This window comes from Seriola aureovittata, chromosome 23 (genome assembly GCF_021018895.1).
Source record: "Seriola aureovittata isolate HTS-2021-v1 ecotype China chromosome 23, ASM2101889v1, whole genome shotgun sequence".
Classification (NCBI taxonomy): Eukaryota; Metazoa; Chordata; class Actinopteri; order Carangiformes; family Carangidae; genus Seriola; species Seriola aureovittata.
The window spans coordinates 18282098-18301746 of NC_079386.1; the positions used below are offsets into that span (position 1 = coordinate 18282098).

A 19649-nucleotide genomic window follows, 5' to 3' on the forward strand; every position below is an offset into this window, starting at 1 on the left:
AGATCTAATATAAATTTAAATTATGTTAAGCCACTCGTCTAGCCAGGATAACTCTTTTGAAATTCATCCTACACAAACAGTTTCTGCAGCCACTGGATTCGTGACAGCACAGATTGAAAACCAAAAATGGTCAAAGTGGAAACTTCTTTTGCACATATGTTCAGCACATTGTGACTTATCAGGAAACTCAGTCCTTTTGCCCTTTTGTTCCTTCACAAACTTCGTATCGACCGTGTGACTCAGGGCGGGTAAACTGCCCCAGCAGTTACTGGCCAGTTGTAGCAGATCAATAAAAGCGGGGGAGGACAGTCACTGACCCAGGGAGGCGAAGGATAAATACCTGCTCAAATCAGCATCAGGGGCAGAAAGAGGAGTGAAGGCAAAGTGAAGACCAGAGTTTGACAAGAGCAACATCACTGAGCTTGGACCATGAGGACGCTGCTGTTGCTGTATCTGTGCGTGTACGTCGCCTGGGCGCAGGATAATCTGGACTATGACGACTATGACGTGAGTGTGTTCACATGAGTTTTCTAAACTTTAATAATTCTATCAGACTGATCATCAAAGAAATGTACAGACCCTATTACCCGTAAAACCTCCAGAATATTCCACTTGAATATTTTAGAGTAAATATTTTTATTGCATCATTAAACAGGTGGAAACATAAAAGTCTTTTTATTTGCCTAAATTAAAAAAATTTAATGCGGAAAGTGTAAATTTGTGAACTTACAATATAAATGACACTGGTCGTTAAATAAACATGAAATGTCAGATTATATTGGTTTTTTTTTTCTACCCGCTAAATTCAAAGTCTGAATTAATTCATTATTTAAATTTAAACCATAATTTGATATTACGATTATAACGCATTTTTGTTTTAAAAAAATTATGTTTGAATTCACGGATGCATACAAGTTTTAATGACAGTAACATATTTTATTTCATTCACTAAATTCATTTTATTTTCATATAGTAAAAGTTTTATTTATTTATCCGTTAAGAAAAAAAAATCAAAAAGGTGTTTTTTAAAGAAAAATACTTTGATATAGTGATTTTGATTTTGGCCACTATCTTTATCATTCACCTTTTTTTTTTTTAACATGTCAGTGTTTACATGTACAGTAATTATACATTTGGATTTGTATCTTCAAATATATTCACAACACTTTTCTATCATCTCACGCAGGACGCCACGGGCTTACCACGGAATAAAACAGTACGTGTAACAACTTTACTTAAATGATTAGATTTATGTGATATATCTTATTTCATTTGATTAAGTTTTTTGTTATTCATGTCTCTGCCCAGGGAGCGTCGGTAGATGCTCGTGGTCATCGTCCACTACAGAGGGGCAGAGACAGCTACAACGCCAACCGCTATTCCCCGCCGCCCGTCAGCGGCCGCGGCAGGTACATTCCCTAGATTCCTTGTTCTCAAAGGGCGGGAAGATGCTTCTGTTATTATTTCTGATGCACCTCTTCTTGAGGTGGTGCTAATATCGTTAACATACTAATGTTATGTAGCTGATCATTCGATTTGATTGTAAAATCAAAAACTACAGCTGTCAGATAAATGTGCAAGTAGCTCATTGATTTGACTAAATGTAGCTGCAGCAGTGCGAGGCTGGTTTAAAAATGAAGACATGGCAGTGTCTCTTATGGGTGTCCCGGTTTGTGTCCAGGTATCGTGGCCGTCCCACCGCCGCTCCGACCGGACAACAGGTGCAGGAGAGGGAGGAGCAGCCGGAGGCCGGAGGATGCACGCACGCCTCAGATGAGATGGTAGGAGGGTCACCCGAACACCCGAACACCCGAACACCCGAACACCCGACCTCTGCTTTCAGCTTTTACATGTTTCAGCTCAGTAACTGCAAACTGCATGGTTGTTAAATTTCTGCTGACCATTTTCAAAAGCATATAGTTTTCTAGACGCCTTCATTCAAGGACGCTTTGGTTTCAATTATTTATATGTTTATATATAGAGATTTTTTGTCCTTTTGACTGAGACCAGACACCAACCCTTTTAATTTGATGAAACAACCCAGTTCACAAAATCTGGACTCTCCATTGGTAGAGGTTTGATTTATTTCTTTATGTCTTTATTTGGATTCCCATCAGCTTCCACACAGTGCTCGCTACTCTTCCTGGAGTCCACACACAAAAACAACAAATAAAACCAACAATTATTAATGTCACACTATATCAATAAAACAGGAAAAAAACAGAGAAAATAACTCTACCTGTAAAACAGTAAATAACAGTAGTTTACAATGAAAACAAAAACACAAGTGATGTACTAATGTATTTCAGTCAGTGAAGGGCAGGAGACTAACCAGAGATTTTCATGTCCACCAGGGTGTTTTGTGTCCAACTGGCTGTGAGCTGAAGACCACACTGCAGAAGCAAGAGAGGAATGTCAGGACGGTAAATTAAACTGAGCCACTGAATGATTTTAGAGACGGTTGATTTGTCTTCAATGCTTGTCACTAGTGGATCTGTAGGGACCACAAATCAGTTTATATAATCAATTGGCTGAATATAATTGCTGTTGTCATTGAGAAAAAACAATGGGGTCGACCTGTTATACTTTTACTTATTTGCATCTGTCTTTCACAGATCGTTAATGAACTCAAGCCTCAGGTGGACGATTTGTCCAGATCCTCCAACAACATCTTCAACTACGTCAACAGCATGTCCAGCTCTCTGAGGGAGAGGCAGAGAATCATCACCGGTGAGACCAATGAAAGAGCTCATGTTTGTTTTGTTAGATACATGATGATGGTAGATAGTTGTTTCAAGTTAAACTGGAAAATCAGACCGGCACTTTTAAATTCTTTAAATCGTACCTCTAAAATCTACAGATTTATTGGGTAACAAATATATATATATATGTATATTAATTATGTGCAAAAAAAAAAGATTATTTTGTTCCAAGATTAGGTGTAACTCTCTTTGAGGTAGTGCTTTTTGTAAAGGTTGTTAATCTGCTTTGTTAACCTGAGGTTTAGGTAAGAGTTAATCTATGACAACATAAGTGGTTATTGAATGCATAGAAGAGTAGAATGCGTTATTTTTTGATGGACCTGCTCTTCCTAAAGATCCATATGTCTGTGGATAAAAGGAAGTTAAATCTAGTCTGTAAAAACATGTTTTAAAAAAAATAAAAACTCTTAAAAGTCATGTACCTAATATCAGTGTTATCTCTCTCCCCCATAATTTCCCCGTCAGACAACAGCAGGGTGGTGGGTCAGTACACTGACAGTGTGGAGGAACAACATGCCTACATCAAGGAGACGGTGGACACTGTCTTCCCTTCCAACATCAGAGTCCTGCAGGTAAATATTTGAAAGTGGCAGTTATCCCTAATCACAGCCACATCCAAACATGATTATTAGGAGTAGTAGTATTCCTTGTCAAAACAAATGACATCACTTGAAAGTAATCACCTGATCAAAGAAGCTGGTGTATCCAATCTTAAAGACGACAAACATCCATCCTGAATGTAATGTCTGATCTGTTGTGACTGCAGGGAGTCCTGGACAAGATCAGGCTGAAAATCCAGAAGCTGGAGAAGGCAATCCAGGTCCAGAGGGAGGGGTGCACAGAGCCCTGCAAGACCAAATGTCCCATACCTGTGGTGTCTGGTAAGTGTTGTTCATCCTTTGTGGATATTCAATATCTATAAGCTATTTCATGGACATCTGGTCCATCATAACCTTGTTTTGGACCAAAGTATTGGCCATTGGTCTTAAGAATGGAAAAAATAACCAATATCGCCATCTTTGGGGCCCATTAGTAGCAGGTTTAGAATAGAAATCAATAAAGCTCTTACCTCACACCACCTCTTCTCTTGTGTGACTCAGGTAAGGAGTGTGAGGATATCTTCCGTCGTGGAGGAAAAGACTCCCAGATGTACCTGATCCAGCCTGACGCCTTCTACCCGCCATACAAGGTCTTCTGTGATCAGTCCAGCCAAAATGGAGGTGAGAGGATAATTCAGTTTTAGTTTGCTTTACTTTCTGAAATACCTTGGAAGTTGTCAGGAGACATTTCAGTGTTTTCAAGAGAACTTGTCTTATTTTCCCAGGATGGCTTCTCATCCAGAGCAGGCTTGATGGCAGTGTTGACTTTGGCCGACGCTGGGACAATTATCGTCGTGGATTCGGCAACATCGCCTTTGATGTTGGCAAGGGTCACTGTGAGACTCCCGGTAAGACAATCCGAAACAAGAATCTTACCACTGGCACAATGAGTGGAAACCATTACATGATCTAAGACATCTTGATTTAGCATTTCCTTAATTTCAGCTGTGACATGTATACTCATATTCATTATTATTACGGTAATTTGTGGCTGACTGTCACGTGTTTCTCCTTGGTCATGTGACAGGTGAATACTGGCTAGGAAATGACCGCATTAGTCAGCTGACCAAGATGGGCCCCACTGAAGTTCTGATTGAGATGGAGGACTGGACAGGAGCCAAGGTGAGTCCTAAGGTTTCATTTAAATGATACATTGATTAACAGAAAATTCATCAGCAGCTGTTGCCAAACATGATCTTGTTTATGGTTCTCAAATGTAGAGCTTTGAGACTTTTCCTTGTCTGATGCAGTAGCAAAGTGAATATCATTAATTTTTTAGCCTGTTCATTAAACTAATGACGTAATTTTGGGCGTGAGGAAAATTATGATGAATTTTCACTATTTTCTTACATTTTTTAGACCAAAAAGTTTGTAGTTTAGTGACAGCCCTAAATAGAAATGAAAATAAAAATGAGTCTAAATGTGTTAATAACAAATTCACACACTTTGCATCATTTGAATAATTTAATTCCAACCGGTGAATTTAAAAAAAAAAAGTGTCAAATTGTGGATGTTTCACTTTGGGATGAAACTCAGTGTCAAATGGTATCTGTTATCATTTAGGTCCACGCCCAGTACCGCCAGTTCACTATCCAATCAGAGACATCCAACTACGTGCTGGCGGTTGATGGTTACTCCGGTACAGCTGGCAACTGTTTCCTGGACGGATCCCTGCAGCTCTTTGGTGAAAACCGCACCATGACCATACACAATGGCATGATGTTCAGCACCTATGACAGAGACAACGACAACTGGTAGGTGTTCTCTCTGTGTGTGATAAAAAACAGTACATCTAGTAATGCAGTATATGAAGATCAAAATATGTAATTTGTCATTTCCCTAACTACATACCAATGAGTAAGTCCTGTATGAGACATTATGCTAACTTTATGAACAATGTACCATATATAGTCTCCAACTCTTCAGGGTGAAAAAACATCATAATATAGGAATTCATAAAAAATAGCATAGTAACATAAAACATTTCATAGTGTGATGAAAATATTAAAAGAAATGTTGCAGTATACTACGTCATAAACAATGTCATAGTATAGAAAGTTATAAACATGTAATAGTAATTCATGGAAATTAGTATAGTATGTTAAGTTAAAAAATGTCATAGAATAGAAAGGATTAACAAAATGCCATAATATAGTAAGTCATAAAAATTTTATAGTATGGTAAATTATAAAAATAAAATCTATATTTGTATATCTTCTATAATGTAAGACATAAAAATGTCCTGGCCCAAATATTCCAAAACATTTTCTTTCAAGGAAAGAAATGATCCAATTTAAGCCGGTTCTTCTCCAGAAGAAGTTGTTAAATAAAAGTTTCAGGTGCAGCACATCACACTCACACCTTTTTGTCCTTGTTTGCTTGAACCAGGCTCCCCGGTGATCCCTCCAAACAGTGCTCCAAGGAGGACGGAGGTGGCTGGTGGTACAACCGCTGCCACTCGGCCAATCCCAATGGGAGATATTACATCGGTGGAGCATACACGCGCCAAATGGCCAAGCACGGCACAGATGATGGCATGGTCTGGATGAACTGGAAGGGGAGCTGGTATTCACTCAAGGCCATCAGCATGAAGATCAGGCCTTACTTTGCCTCCAGATAAACAAGATGGAGAATGTCAACACATAACACACAGTGAACTGGCAAAAAAAGAAACACCAAAGTAAATCCAACAAGAGTTGAATCCAGGGCAACTGGACTTGGTTATAGATTTCCTCTCTTCCAAGAGGCGTCTTCAGCTCTGAAAGAACCAAACCAAAAAAACAAAATGTCCCAATAGGGCTTTGGGTTTAATGAACCACCAGAACATCAAAAACTTTGTAATGTTGAACTCATACTGATGTGTTTCTTTATTTTGGCTGTAGCCTGTTGGTTAGGGACATGCACATTTAACACGACTCAGTCTGGATAGTGTGTGTGAAAGAAATGAAGATGAAGAAAATCTACTTTAAAAAGTTACTTGCAGCATTAAGCTCATAAAATTAAAAAATAAAAGAAGAGAAGAAAAAAAATTGTCAGATAAACTCTGATACGATAACCTGATGGGTTGTAAGTGAACGTGCTGTGATCTGTCCTTTCTTGTTATGTGTGACGTTTTCAGAGTGCACTACTAGGATGAGTTGATCCCAACTGTCCTCTGCTACTCAATAAATACACTGAGGAACATACTTTCTGTCTGGTCTGCTTGTTGTTTTACTGAACTTCAGGAAGCCATGAGTATCATTGTGTAAAGAGATAAAAACAATGTAATAGGACATTATAATAATGGAAAGTACATTAAGTCATGAAAAAATGCCACAGTATACTTATTCATAAAATGCCATACTATGAGAAGTCAAAATTAGCATAGTATACTATGTTAATTAGTATAAAAGTGTATAAAATGTATATTTACATTGTATAACAGTTAAAATTATAGAACAGTTTAGTAGATTATAGGTCGAACTAAAGTCTGTTATAAAAATATCATATTATAGTAAATTATAGGGGTTGTTGTAGTATAGTGATTCATGAAAAAATGTCATAGAATAGAAAGAAAAAATGTTAATATATAGTAAGTCATTGAAAAATGTCATAGTATAAAAATAAAACTCAAAATGTCACGATATAGTCATTTAAAAAACGTAATACTACACAAAGTAATGTCAAACTATTTTACATGCTTAACACATTAAACCTATTTTACATAGTTAAATAAGTTATAAAAAAATGTCATTCTATTGTAACTTATAAAAATGTCATAGTATGTTAAGAAATACATTTTGTGAAATTCCTAACTCAAGTCTTCCAGTTTAAATAAGCGTGGTAAGTAAAAAATTTAAAAAAAACAATCTTCTTTTGAGTATATAAACAAAATGATTTAGAGACGTTTTTTGTTTTTTGGAGCCCACTCGTTTGTAAATATAAGTTTGAAGTGCAGCACAGCACACTCACAACTTTTTTCATTGTTTTCTTGAACCAGGATCACCAGTGATCCCTGCAAAAAGTGGTCCAGGGAGGATAGACGTGGCTGATGGTACAACCACTACCACTCGGCCATTCCCAATGGGAGATACTACATCGGTGGAGCATACACGCGCCAAATGGCCAGGCAATGCACAAATGATGGTGTGATGTGGATGAACTGGAAGGGTAGATGGTATTCGCTCAAGGCCATCAGCATGAAAACAAAAAGTAGGATGTCAACACATAACAGACAGTGATCTGGCAGAAAAAGAAACATCAAAGTAAATCCAATGACATTTGAATAAAGGGCAAATTGATAGTGTAGTTATATATATTAAGGCAGAAAATGTTGTGAAAACATAATAGTAAGGAAAATAAGTCATATGATAATAAGGTGTAAGAAGTATAAGAAAACTAATAGTATAGTAAGGAAAGAACGACATAAGGCGTAAAATGTCATAGTATAGCAAGGCATAAAAAGTCATGGTATAGTTAGGCATGAAAAGTCATAGTATTGTAAGGCATAAAAGGTCATAATAATTCATAGTATAGTATGTCATAGTATTGTAAGGCATAAAAAGTCGTAGTATAGTGAGGCACAAAACGTCACAAAAAGTTAGTATAGTAAGGATAAGTAGTCATAAAAAGACATTATATAGTAATGCATAAAAAGTCATAAAAAGTCATAGTATTGTAAGGCATAAAAAGTCATAAGAGAGTAAGTCATAAAATATTAAAAAGGCTTGGTATAGAAAAAGCAAAAAAAGTCATAGTATAGTGAGGCATAGAAAATAATAATACAGTAAGTCATACAAATACATAACATAGTATGACATAAAAAGTCATAGTATAGTAAGGCATGAAAAGTCATAAAAACTCATAGTATAGTAATGCATAAATAGTAAAAAAAAAGTCATAGTATAGCATGGCAAAAAAAGTCAAAAAAAAATCATCGTATAGCATGGCATAAAAAGTCATAGTATAGCATGGCAAAAAAAGTCAAAAAAAGTCATCGTATAGCATGGCATAAAAAGTCATAGTATAGCATGGCATAAAAAGTCATAAAAAAGTCAGTATAGCATGGCAAAAAAAGTCATAAAAAAGTAATAGTATAGTATGGCAAAAAACTGCAAGAAAATCATAATATAGTATTGCTAAAGAAGTCATAGTATAGTATGGCTAAAAAAGTCATAGTATAGTATGGCTAAAAAAGTTATAAAAAAAGTCATAGTATAGCATGGCATAAAATGTCATAAAAAAGTCATAGTATAGCATGGCAAAAAAAGTCATAAAAAAGTCATAGTATAGCATGGCAAAAAAAAAGTCATAGTATAGCATAGCAAAAAAAGTCATAGTATAGTAAGGCATAAAAACTCATGAAAAAGTCATAGTATAGTAAAACATAAAAAGTCATAGTATGGCATGGCAAAAAAAGTCATAGTATAGCATGGCAAAAAAAGTCATAAAAAAGTCATAGTATAGCATGGCATAAAAAAGTTATAGTATAGCATGGCAAAAAAGTCATAAAAAAGTTATAGTATAGTAAGGCATAAAAAGTCATTAAAAAAGTCATAGTATAACATTGCAAAAAAATGTCATAAAAAAGTCAGTGTAGTTAGGCATAAAAAGTCATGGTATAGTAAGGCATAAAAAGTCATGAAAAAGTCATAGTATAGCATGGCATAAAAAGTCATGAAAAAGTCATAGTATAGCAAGGCAAAAAAAGTCATAAAAAAGTCATAGTATAGTAAAACATAAAAAGTCATAGTATGGCATAGCAAAAAAAGTCATAAAAAAGTCATAGTATAGCATGGCATAAAAAGTCATGAAAATATCATAGTATAGTAAGGCATAAAAAGTCATAGTATAGCATGACATAAAAAGTCATAAAACAGTCATATTATAGCATGGCAAAAAAAGTCATAGAATAGCATGGCAAAAAAAGTCATAAAAAAGTCATAGTATAGCATTGTAAAAAAAATCATAAAAAGGTCATAGTATAGCATGGCAAAAAAAGTTACAGTATAGCATGGCAAAAAAAAATCACAGTATAGCAAGGCAAAAAAAATCATAGTATAGCATGGCAGAAAAAGTTATAAAAAAGTCATAGTATGTCATGGCATAAAAAGTCATTGTATAGTAAGGTATAAAAAGTCATAGTATAGCATGTCATAAAAAGTCGTAAAAAATTCAGTATAGCATGGCATAAAAAGTCATAAAAAAGTCATAGTATAACTTGGCATAAAAAGTCATAAAAAAGTCATAGTATAGCATGGCATAAAAAGTCATAAAAAAGTCATAGTATAGCATGGCATAAAAAGTCATAAAAAAGTCATAGTATAGCATGGCATAAAAAGTCATAGTATAGCATGGCATAAAAAGTCATAAAAAAGTCATAGTATAGCATGGCAAAAAAAGTCATAGTATAGCATGGCATAAAAAGTCATAAAAAAGTCATAGTATAGCATGGCAAAAAAAGTCATAAAAAAGTCATAGTATAGCATGGCAAAAAAAGTCATAGTATAGCATGGCATAAAAAGTCATAAAAAAGTCACAGTATAGCATGGCAAAAAAAGTCATAGTATAGCATGGCAAAAAAAGTTATAGTATAGCATGGCAAAAAAAGTCATAGTATAGCATGGAATAAAAAGTCATAAAAAAGTCATAGTATAGCATGGCATAAAAAGTCATAAAAAAGTCATAGTATAGCATGGCATAAAAAGTAATAAAAAAGTCATCGTACAGCATGGCATCAAAAGTCATAAAAAAGTCATAGTATAGCATGGCATAAAAAGTCATAAAAAAGTCATAGTATAGCATGGCAAAAAAAGTCATAAAAAAGTCATAGTATAGCATGGCATAAAAAGTCATAAAAAAGTCATAGTATAGCATGGCAAAAAAAGTCATAAAAAAGTCATAGTATAGCATGGCAAAAAAAGTCATAGTATAGCATGGCATAAAAAGTCATAAAAAAGTCATAGTATAGCATGGCAAAAAAAGTCATAGTATAGCATGGCAAAAAAAGTCATAGTATAGCATGGCATAAAAAGTCATAAAAAAGTCATAGTATAGCATGGCAAAAAAAGTCATAGTATTGCATGGCATAAAAAGTCATAAAAAAGTCATAGTATAGCATGGCAAAAAAAGTCATGAAAAAGTCATAGTATAGTATGGCAAAAAAAAGTCATAGTATAGCATGGCATAAAAAGTCATAAAAAAGTCATAGTATAGCATGGCAAAAAAAGTCATGAAAAAGTCATAGTATAGCATGGCAAAAAAGTCATAAAAAAGTCATAGTATAGCATGGCAAAAACAGTCATAGTATAGCATAGCATAAAAAGTCATAAAAAAGTCATAGTATAGCATGGCATAAAAAGTCATAAAAAAGTCATAGTATAGCATGGCATAAAAAGTCATAAAAAAGTCATAGTATAGCATGGCAAAAAAAGTCATAAAAAAGTCATAGTATAGCATGGCATAAAAAGTCATAAAAAAGTCATAATATAGCATGGCAAAAAAAGTCATAAAAAAGTCATAGTATAGCATGGCAAAAAAAGTCATAGTATAGCATGGCAAAAAAAGTCATAGTATAGCATGGCATAAAAAGTCATAAAAAAGTCATAGTATAGAATGGCATAAAAAGTCATAGTATAGCATGGCATAAATAGTCATAGTATAGCATGGCATAAAAAGTCATAAAAAAGTCATAGTATAGCATGGCAAAAAAAGTCATAGTATAGCATGGCATAAAAAGTCATAAAAAAGTCATAGTATAGCATGGCAAAAAAAGTCATAGTATAGCATGGCAAAAAAAGTCATAGTATAGCATGGCATAAAAAGTCACAAAAAAGTCATAGTATAGAATGGCATAAAAAGTCATAGTATAGCATGGCATAAAAAGTCATAGTATAGCATGGCATAAAAAGTCATAAAAAAGTCATAGTATAGCATGGCAAAAAAAGTCATAGTATAGCATGGCAAAAAAAGTCATAGTATAGCATGGCATAAAAAGTCATAAAAAAGTCATAGTATAGCATGGCAAAAAAAGTCATAGTATAGCATGGCATAAAAAGTCATAAAAAAGTCATAGTATAGCATGGCATAAAAAGTCATAAAAAAGTCATAGTATAGCATGGCATAAAAAGTCATAAAAAAGTCATAGTATAGCATGGCAAAAAAAGTCATAGTATAGCATGGCAAAAAAAGTCTTAGTATAGCATGGCATAAAAAGTCATAAAAAAGTCATAGTATAGCATGGCATAAAAAGTCATAAAAAAGTCATAGTATAGCATGGCAAAAAAAGTCATAGTATAGCATGGCATAAAAAGTCATAAAAAAGTCATAGTATAGCATGGCATAAAAAGTCAGAAAAAAGTCATAGTATAGCATGGCAAAAAAAGTCATAAAAAAGTCATAGTATAGCATGGCAAAAAAAGTCATAGTATAGCATGGCATAAAAAGTCACAAAAAAGTCATAGTATAGCATGGCATAAAAAGTCATAAAAAAGTCATAGTATAGCATGGCATAAAAAGTCATAAAAAAGTCATAGTATAGCATGGCAAAAAAAGTCATAGTATAGCATGGCAAAAAAAGTCATAGTATAGCATGGCAAAAAAAGTCATAGTATAGCATGGCAAAAAAAGTCATAGTATAGCATGGCATAAAAAGTCATAAAAAAGTCATAGTATAGCATGGCATAAAAAGTCATAAAAAAGTCATAGTATAGCATGGCAAAAAAAGTCATAGTATAGCATGGCAAAAAAAGTCTTAGTATAGCATGGCATAAAAAGTCATAAAAAAGTCATAGTATAGCATGGCAAAAAAAGTCATAAAAAAGTCATAGTATAGCATGGCAAAAAAAGTCATAGTATAGCATGGCATGAAAAGTCATACAAAAGTCATAGTATAGCATGGCAAAAAAAGTCATAGTATAGCATGGCAAAAAAAGTCATAGTATAGCATGGCAAAAAAAGTCATAGTATAGCATGGCATGAAAAGTCATACAAAAGTCATAGTATAGCATGGCAAAAAAAGTCATAGTATAGCATGGCAAAAAAAGTCATAGTATAGCATGGCAATAAAAAGTCATAAAAAAGTCATAGTATAGCATGGCAAAAAAAGTCATAAAAAAGTCATAGTATAGCATGGCAAAAAAAGTCATAGTATAGCATGGCATAAAAAGTCATAAAAAAGTCATAGTATAGCATGGCAAAAAAAGTCATAAAAAAGTCATAGTATAGCATGGCATAAAAAGTCATAAAAAAGTCATAGTATAGCATGGCAAAAAAGTCATAAAAAAGTCATAGTATAGCATGGCATAAAAAGTCATAGTATAGCATGGCATAAAAAGTCATAAAAAAGTCATAGTATAGCATGGCAAAAAAAGTCATAAAAAAGTCATAGTATAGCATGGCAAAAAAAGTCATAGTATAGCATGGCATGAAAAGTCATAAAAAAGTCATAGTATAGCATGGCAAAAAAAGTCATAGTATAGCATGGTATAAAAAGTCATAAAAAAGTCATAGTATAGCATGGCAAAAAAAGTCATAGTATAGCATGGCATAAAAAGTCATAAAAAAGTCATAGTATAGCATGGCAAAAAAAGTCATGAAAAAGTCATAGTATAGTATGGCAAAAAAAAGTCATAGTATAGCATGGCATAAAAAGTCATAAAAAAGTCATAGTATAGCATGGCAAAAAAAGTCATAGTATAGCATGGCATAAAAAGTCATAAAAAAGTCATAGTATAGCATGGCATAAAAAGTCAGAAAAAAGTCATAGTATAGCATGGCAAAAAAAGTCATAAAAAAGTCATAGTATAGCATGGCAAAAAAAGTCATAGTATAGCATGGCATAAAAAGTCACAAAAAAGTCATAGTATAGCATGGCATAAAAAGTCAGAAAAAAGTCATAGTATAGCATGGCATAAAAAGTCATAAAAAAGTCATAGTATAGCGTGGCAAAAAAAGTCATAGTATAGCATGGCAAAAAAAGTCATAGTATAGCATGGCAAAAGAAGTCATAGTATAGCATGGCAAAAAAAGTCATAGTATAGCATGGCATAAAAAGTCATAAAAAAGTCATAGTATAGCATGGCATAAAAAGTCATAAAAAAGTCATAGTATAGCGTGGCAAAAAAAGTCATAGTATAGCATGGCAAAAAAAGTCATAGTATAGCATGGCATAAAAAGTCATAAAAAAGTCATAGTATAGCATGGCAAAAAAAGTCATAAAAAAGTCATAGTATAGCATGGCAAAAAAAGTCATAGTATAGCATGGCATAAAAAGTCATAAAAAAGTCATAGTATAGCATGGCAAAAAAAGTCATAGTATAGCATGGCATAAAAAGTCATAAAAAAGTCATAGTATAGCATGGCATAAAAAGTCATAAAAAAGTCATAGTATAGCATGGCATAAAAAGTCATAAAAAAGTCATAGTATAGCGTGGCAAAAAAAGTCATAGTATAGCATGGCAAAAAAAGTCATAGTATAGCATGGCAAAAAAAGTCATAGTATAGCATGGCAAAAAAAGTCATAGTATAGCATGGCATAAAAAGTCATAAAAAAGTCATAGTATAGCATGGCAAAAAAAGTCATAGTATAGCATGGCATAAAAAGTCATAAAAAAGTCATAGTATAGCATGGCATAAAAAGTCATAAAAAAGTCATAGTATAGCATGGCATAAAAAGTCATAAAAAAGTCATAGTATAGCATGGCAAAAAAAGTCATAGTATAGCATGGCATAAAAAGTCATAGTATAGCATGGCATAAAAAGTCAGAAAAAAGTCATAGTATAGCATGGCATAAAAAGTCATAAAAAAGTCATAGTATAGCATGGCATAAAAAGTCATAAAAAAGTCATAGTATAGCATGGCATAAAAAGTCATAAAAAAGTCATAGTATAGCGTGGCAAAAAAAGTCATAGTATAGCATGGCAAAAAAAGTCATAGTATAGCATGGCATAAAAAGTCATAGTATAGCATGGCATAAAAAGTCATAAAAAAGTCATAGTATAGCATGGCAAAAAAAGTCATAGTATAGCATGGCATAAAAAGTCATAAAAAAGTCATAGTATAGCATGGCATAAAAAGTCATAAAAAAGTCATAGTATAGCATGGCAAAAAAAGTCATAGTATAGCATGGCATAAAAAGTCATAAAAAAGTCATAGTATAGCATGGCATAAAAAGTCATAGTATAGCATGCATAAAAAGTCAAAAAAAGTCATAGTATAGCATGGCAAAAAAAGTCATAGTATAGCATGGCATAAAAAGTCATAAAAAAGTCATAGTATAGCATGGCAAAAAAAGTCATAGTATAGCATGGCATAAAAAGTCACAAAAAAGTCATAGTATAGCATGGCAAAAAAAGTCATAGTATAGCATGGCATAAAAAGTCATAAAAAAGTCATAGTATAGCATGGCATAAAAAGTCATAAAAAAGTCATAGTATAGCATGGCAAAAAAAGTCATAGTATAGCATGGCATAAAAAGTCATAAAAAAGTCATAGTATAGCATGGCAAAAAAAGTCATAGTATAGCATGGCATAAAAAGTCACAAAAAAGTCATAGTATAGCATGGCAAAAAAAAGTCATAGTATAGCATGGCATAAAAAGTCATAAAAAAGTCATAGTATAGCATGGCATAAAAAGTCATAAAAAAGTCATAGTATAGCATGGCATAAAAAGTCATAGTATAGCATGGCATAAAAAGTCATAAAGTCATAGTATAGCATGGCAAAAAAAGTCATAGTATAGCATGGCATAAAAAGTCATAAAAAAGTCATAGTATAGCATGGCATAAAAAGTCATAAATAGTCATAGTATAGCATGGCAAAAAAAGTCATGAAAAAGTCATAGTATAGTATGGCAAAAAAAGTCATAAATAGTCATAGTATAGCATGGCAAAAAAAGTCATAAAAAAGTCATAGTATAGCATGGCAAAAAAAGTCATAGTATAGCATGGCAAAAAAAGTCATAGTATAGCATGGCAAAAAAAGTCATAGTATAGCATGGCATAAAAAGTCATAAAAAAGTCATAGTATAGCATGGCATAAAAAGTCATAAAAAAGTCATAGTATAGCATGGCAAAAAAAGTCATAGTATAGCATGGCAAAAAAAGTCATAGTATAGCATGGCATAAAAAGTCATAAAAAAGTCATAGTATAGCATGGCATAAAAAGTCATAAAAAAGTCATAGTATAGCATGGCATAAAAAGTCATAAAAAAGTCATAGTATAGCATGGCATAAAAAGTCATAAAAAAGTCATAGTATAGCATGGCATAAAAAGTCATAAAAAAGTCATAGTATAGCATGGCATAAAAAGTCATAAAAAAGTCATAGTATAGCATGGCAAAAAAAGTCATAGTATAGCATGGCAAAAAAAGTCATAGTATAGCATGGCATAAAAAGTCACAAAAAAGTCATAGTATAGAATGGCATAAAAAGTCATAGTATAGCATGGCATAAAAAGTCATAGTATAGCATGGCATAAAAAGTCATAAAAAAGTCATAGTATAGCATGGCAAAAAAAGTCATAGTATAGCATGGCATAAAAAGTCATAAAAAAGTCATAGTATAGCATGGCATAAAAAGTCACAAAAAAGTCATAGTATAGCATGGCAAAAAAAGTCATAGTATAGCATGGCATAAAAAGTCATAAAAAAGTCATAGTATAGCATGGCATAAAAAGTCATAAAAAAGTCATAGTATAGCATGGCATAAAAAGTCATAGTATAGCATGGCATAAAAAGTCATAAAAAAGTCATAGTATAGCATGGCAAAAAAAGTCATAGTATAGCATGGCATAAAAAGTCATAAAAAAGTCATAGTATAGCATGGCAAAAAAAGTCATAGTATAGCATGGCATAAAAAGTCATAAAAAAGTCATAGTATAGCATGGCATAAAAAGTCATAAAAAAGTCATAGTATAGCATGGCAAAAAAAGTCATGAAAAAGTCATAGTATAGTATGGCAAAAAAAGTCATAGTATAGCATGGCATAAAAAGTCATAAAAAAGTCATAGTATAGCATGGCAAAAAAAGTCATAGTATAGCATGGCAAAAAAAGTCATAGTATAGCATGGCATAAAAAGTCATAAAAAAGTCATAGTATAGCATGGCATAAAAAGTCATAAAAAAGTCATAGTATAGCATGGCAAAAAAAGTCATAGTATAGCATGGCAAAAAAAGTCATAGTATAGCATGGCATAAAAAGTCATAAAAAAGTCATAGTATAGCATGGCATAAAAAGTCATAAAAAAGTCATAGTATAGCATGGCATAAAAAGTCATAAAAAAGTCATAGTATAGCATGGCATAAAAAGTCATAAAAAAGTCATAGTATAGCATGGCAAAAAAAGTCATAGTATAGCATGGCAAAAAAAGTCATAGTATAGCATGGCATAAAAAGTCATAGTATAGCATGGCATAAAAAGTCATAAAAAAGTCATAGTATAGCATGGCATAAAAAGTCATAAAAAAGTCATAGTATAGCATGGCAAAAAAAGTCATAGTATAGCATGGCAAAAAAAGTCATAGTATAGCATGGCATAAAAAGTCATAGTGTAGCATGGCATAGAAAGTCATAAAAAAGTCATAGTATAGCATGGCAAAAAAAGTCATAGTATAGCATGGCATAAAAAGTCATAAAAAAGTCATAGTATAGCATGGCAAAAAAAGTCATAGTATAGCATGGCATAAAAAGTCATAAAAAAGTCATAGTATAGCATGGCAAAAAAAGTCATAGTATAGCATGGCATAAAAAGTCACAAAAAAGTCATAGTATAGCATGGCAAAAAAAGTCATAGTATAGCATGGCATAAAAAGTCATAAAAAAGTCATAGTATAGCATGGCATAAAAAGTCATAAAAAAGTCATAGTATAGCATGGCATAAAAAGTCATAGTATAGCATGGCATAAAAAGTCAAAAAAAGTCATAGTATAGCATGGCAAAAAAAGTCATAGTATAGCATGGCATAAAAAGTCATAAAAAAGTCATAGTATAGCATGGCATAAAAAGTCATAAAAAAGTCATAGTATAGCATGGCAAAAAAAGTCATGAAAAAGTCATAGTATAGCATGGCAAAAAAAGTCATAGTATAGCATGGCATAAAAAGTCATAAAAAAGTCATAGTATAGCATGGCAAAAAAAGTCATAGTATAGCATGGCAAAAAAAGTCATAGTATAGCATGGCATAAAAAGTCAAAAAAAGTCATAGTATAGCATGGCATAAAAAGTCATAAAAAAGTCATAAAAAGTCATAGTATAGCATGGCAAAAAAAGTCATAGTATAGCATGGCAAAAAAAGTCATAGTATAGCATGGCATAAAAAGTCATAAAAAAGTCATAGTATAGCATGGCATAAAAAGTCATAAAAAAGTCATAGTATAGCATGGCATAAAAAGTCATAAAAAAGTCATAGTATAGCATGGCATAAAAAGTCATAAAAAAGTCATAGTATAGCATGGCATAAAAAGTCATAAAAAAGTCATAGTATAGCATGGCAAAAAAAGTCATAGTATAGCATGGCAAAAAAAGTCATAGTATAGCATGGCATAAAAAGTCACAAAAAAGTCATAGTATAGAATGGCATAAAAAGTCATAGTATAGCATGGCATAAATAGTCATAGTATAGCATGGCATAAAAAGTCATAAAAAAGTCATAGTATAGCATGGCAAAAAAAGTCATAGTATAGCATGGCATAAAAAGTCATAAAAAAGTCATAGTATAGCATGGCATAAAAAGTCACAAAAAAGTCATAGTATAGCATGGCAAAAAAAGTCATAGTATAGCATGGCATAAAAAGTCATAAAAAAGTCATAGTATAGCATGGCATAAAAAGTCATAAAAAAGTCATAGTATAGCATGGCATAAAAAGTCATAGTATAGCATGGCATAAAAAGTCATAAAAAAGTCATAGTATAGCATGGCAAAAAAAGTCATAGTATAGCATGGCATAAAAAGTCATAAAAAAGTCATAGTATAGCATGGCAAAAAAAGTCATAGTATAGCATGGCATAAAAAGTCATAAAAAAGTCATAGTATAGCATGGCATAAAAAGTCATAAAAAAGTCATAGTATAGCATGGCAAAAAAAGTCATGAAAAAGTCATAGTATAGTATGGCAAAAAAAGTCATAGTATAGCATGGCATAAAAAGTCATAAAAAAGTCATAGTATAGCATGGCAAAAAAAGTCATAGTATAGCATGGCAAAAAAAGTCATAGTATAGCATGGCATAAAAAGTCATAAAAAAGTCATAGTATAGCATGGCATAAAAAGTCATAAAAAAGTCATAGTATAGCATGGCAAAAAAAGTCATAGTATAGCATGGCAAAAAAAGTCATAGTATAGCATGGCATAAAAAGTCATAAAAAAGTCATAGTATAGCATGGCATAAAAAGTCATAAAAAAGTCATAGTATAGCATGGCATAAAAAGTCATAAAAAAGTCATAGTATAGCATGGCATAAAAAGTCATAAAAAAGTCATAGTATAGCATGGCAAAAAAAGTCATAGTATAGCATGGCAAAAAAAGTCATAGTATAGCATGGCATAAAAAGTCATAGTATAGCATGGCATAAAAAGTCATAAAAAAGTCATAGTATAGCATGGCATAAAAAGTCATAAAAAAGTCATAGTATAGCATGGCAAAAAAAGTCATAGTATAGCATGGCAAAAAAAGTCATAGTATAGCATGGCATAAAAAGTCATAGTGTAGCATGGCATAAAAAGTCATAAAAAAGTCATAGTATAGCATGGCAAAAAAAGTCATAGTATAGCATGGCATAAAAAGTCATAAAAAAGTCATAGTATAGCATGGCAAAAAAAGTCATAGTATAGCATGGCATAAAAAGTCATAAAAAAGTCATAGTATAGTATGGCAAAAAAAGTCATAGTATAGCATGGCATAAAAAGTCACAAAAAAGTCATAGTATAGCATGGCAAAAAAAGTCATAGTATAGCATGGCATAAAAAGTCATAAAAAAGTCATAGTATAGCATGGCATAAAAAGTCATAAAAAAGTCATAAAAAAGTCATAGTATAGCATGGCATAAAAAGTCATAGTATAGCATGGCATAAAAAGTCATAAAAAAGTCATAGTATAGCATGGCAAAAAAAGTCATAGTATAGCATGGCATAAAAAGTCATAAAAAAGTCATAGTATAGCATGGCATAAAAAGTCATAAAAAAGTCATAGTATAGCATGGCAAAAAAAGTCATGAAAAAGTCATAGTATAGTATGGCAAAAAAAGTCATAGTATAGCATGGCATAAAAAGTCATAAAAAAGTCATAGTATAGCATGGCAAAAAAAGTCATAGTATA

The 19649-nt window shown here is 32.4% G+C and overlaps 1 protein-coding gene across 1 annotated transcript; it reads left to right on the forward strand.

The window, feature by feature from the left end:
- Nucleotides 1-353: 353 nt before the first annotated feature.
- Nucleotides 354-6546, forward strand: fgb (fibrinogen beta chain). Its single transcript, XM_056369980.1, has 13 exons — nt 354-507; nt 1187-1216; nt 1309-1409; nt 1682-1781; nt 2355-2423; nt 2616-2730; nt 3228-3334; nt 3529-3643; nt 3863-3982; nt 4087-4209; nt 4389-4483; nt 4925-5115; nt 5750-6546. Exons 1-13 carry the CDS (start codon nt 430-432, stop codon nt 5979-5981), a joined length of 1476 nt encoding a protein of 491 aa, XP_056225955.1. The 5' UTR covers nt 354-429; the 3' UTR covers nt 5982-6546.
- The last annotated feature ends 13103 nt before the right edge of the window (nt 6547-19649 follow it).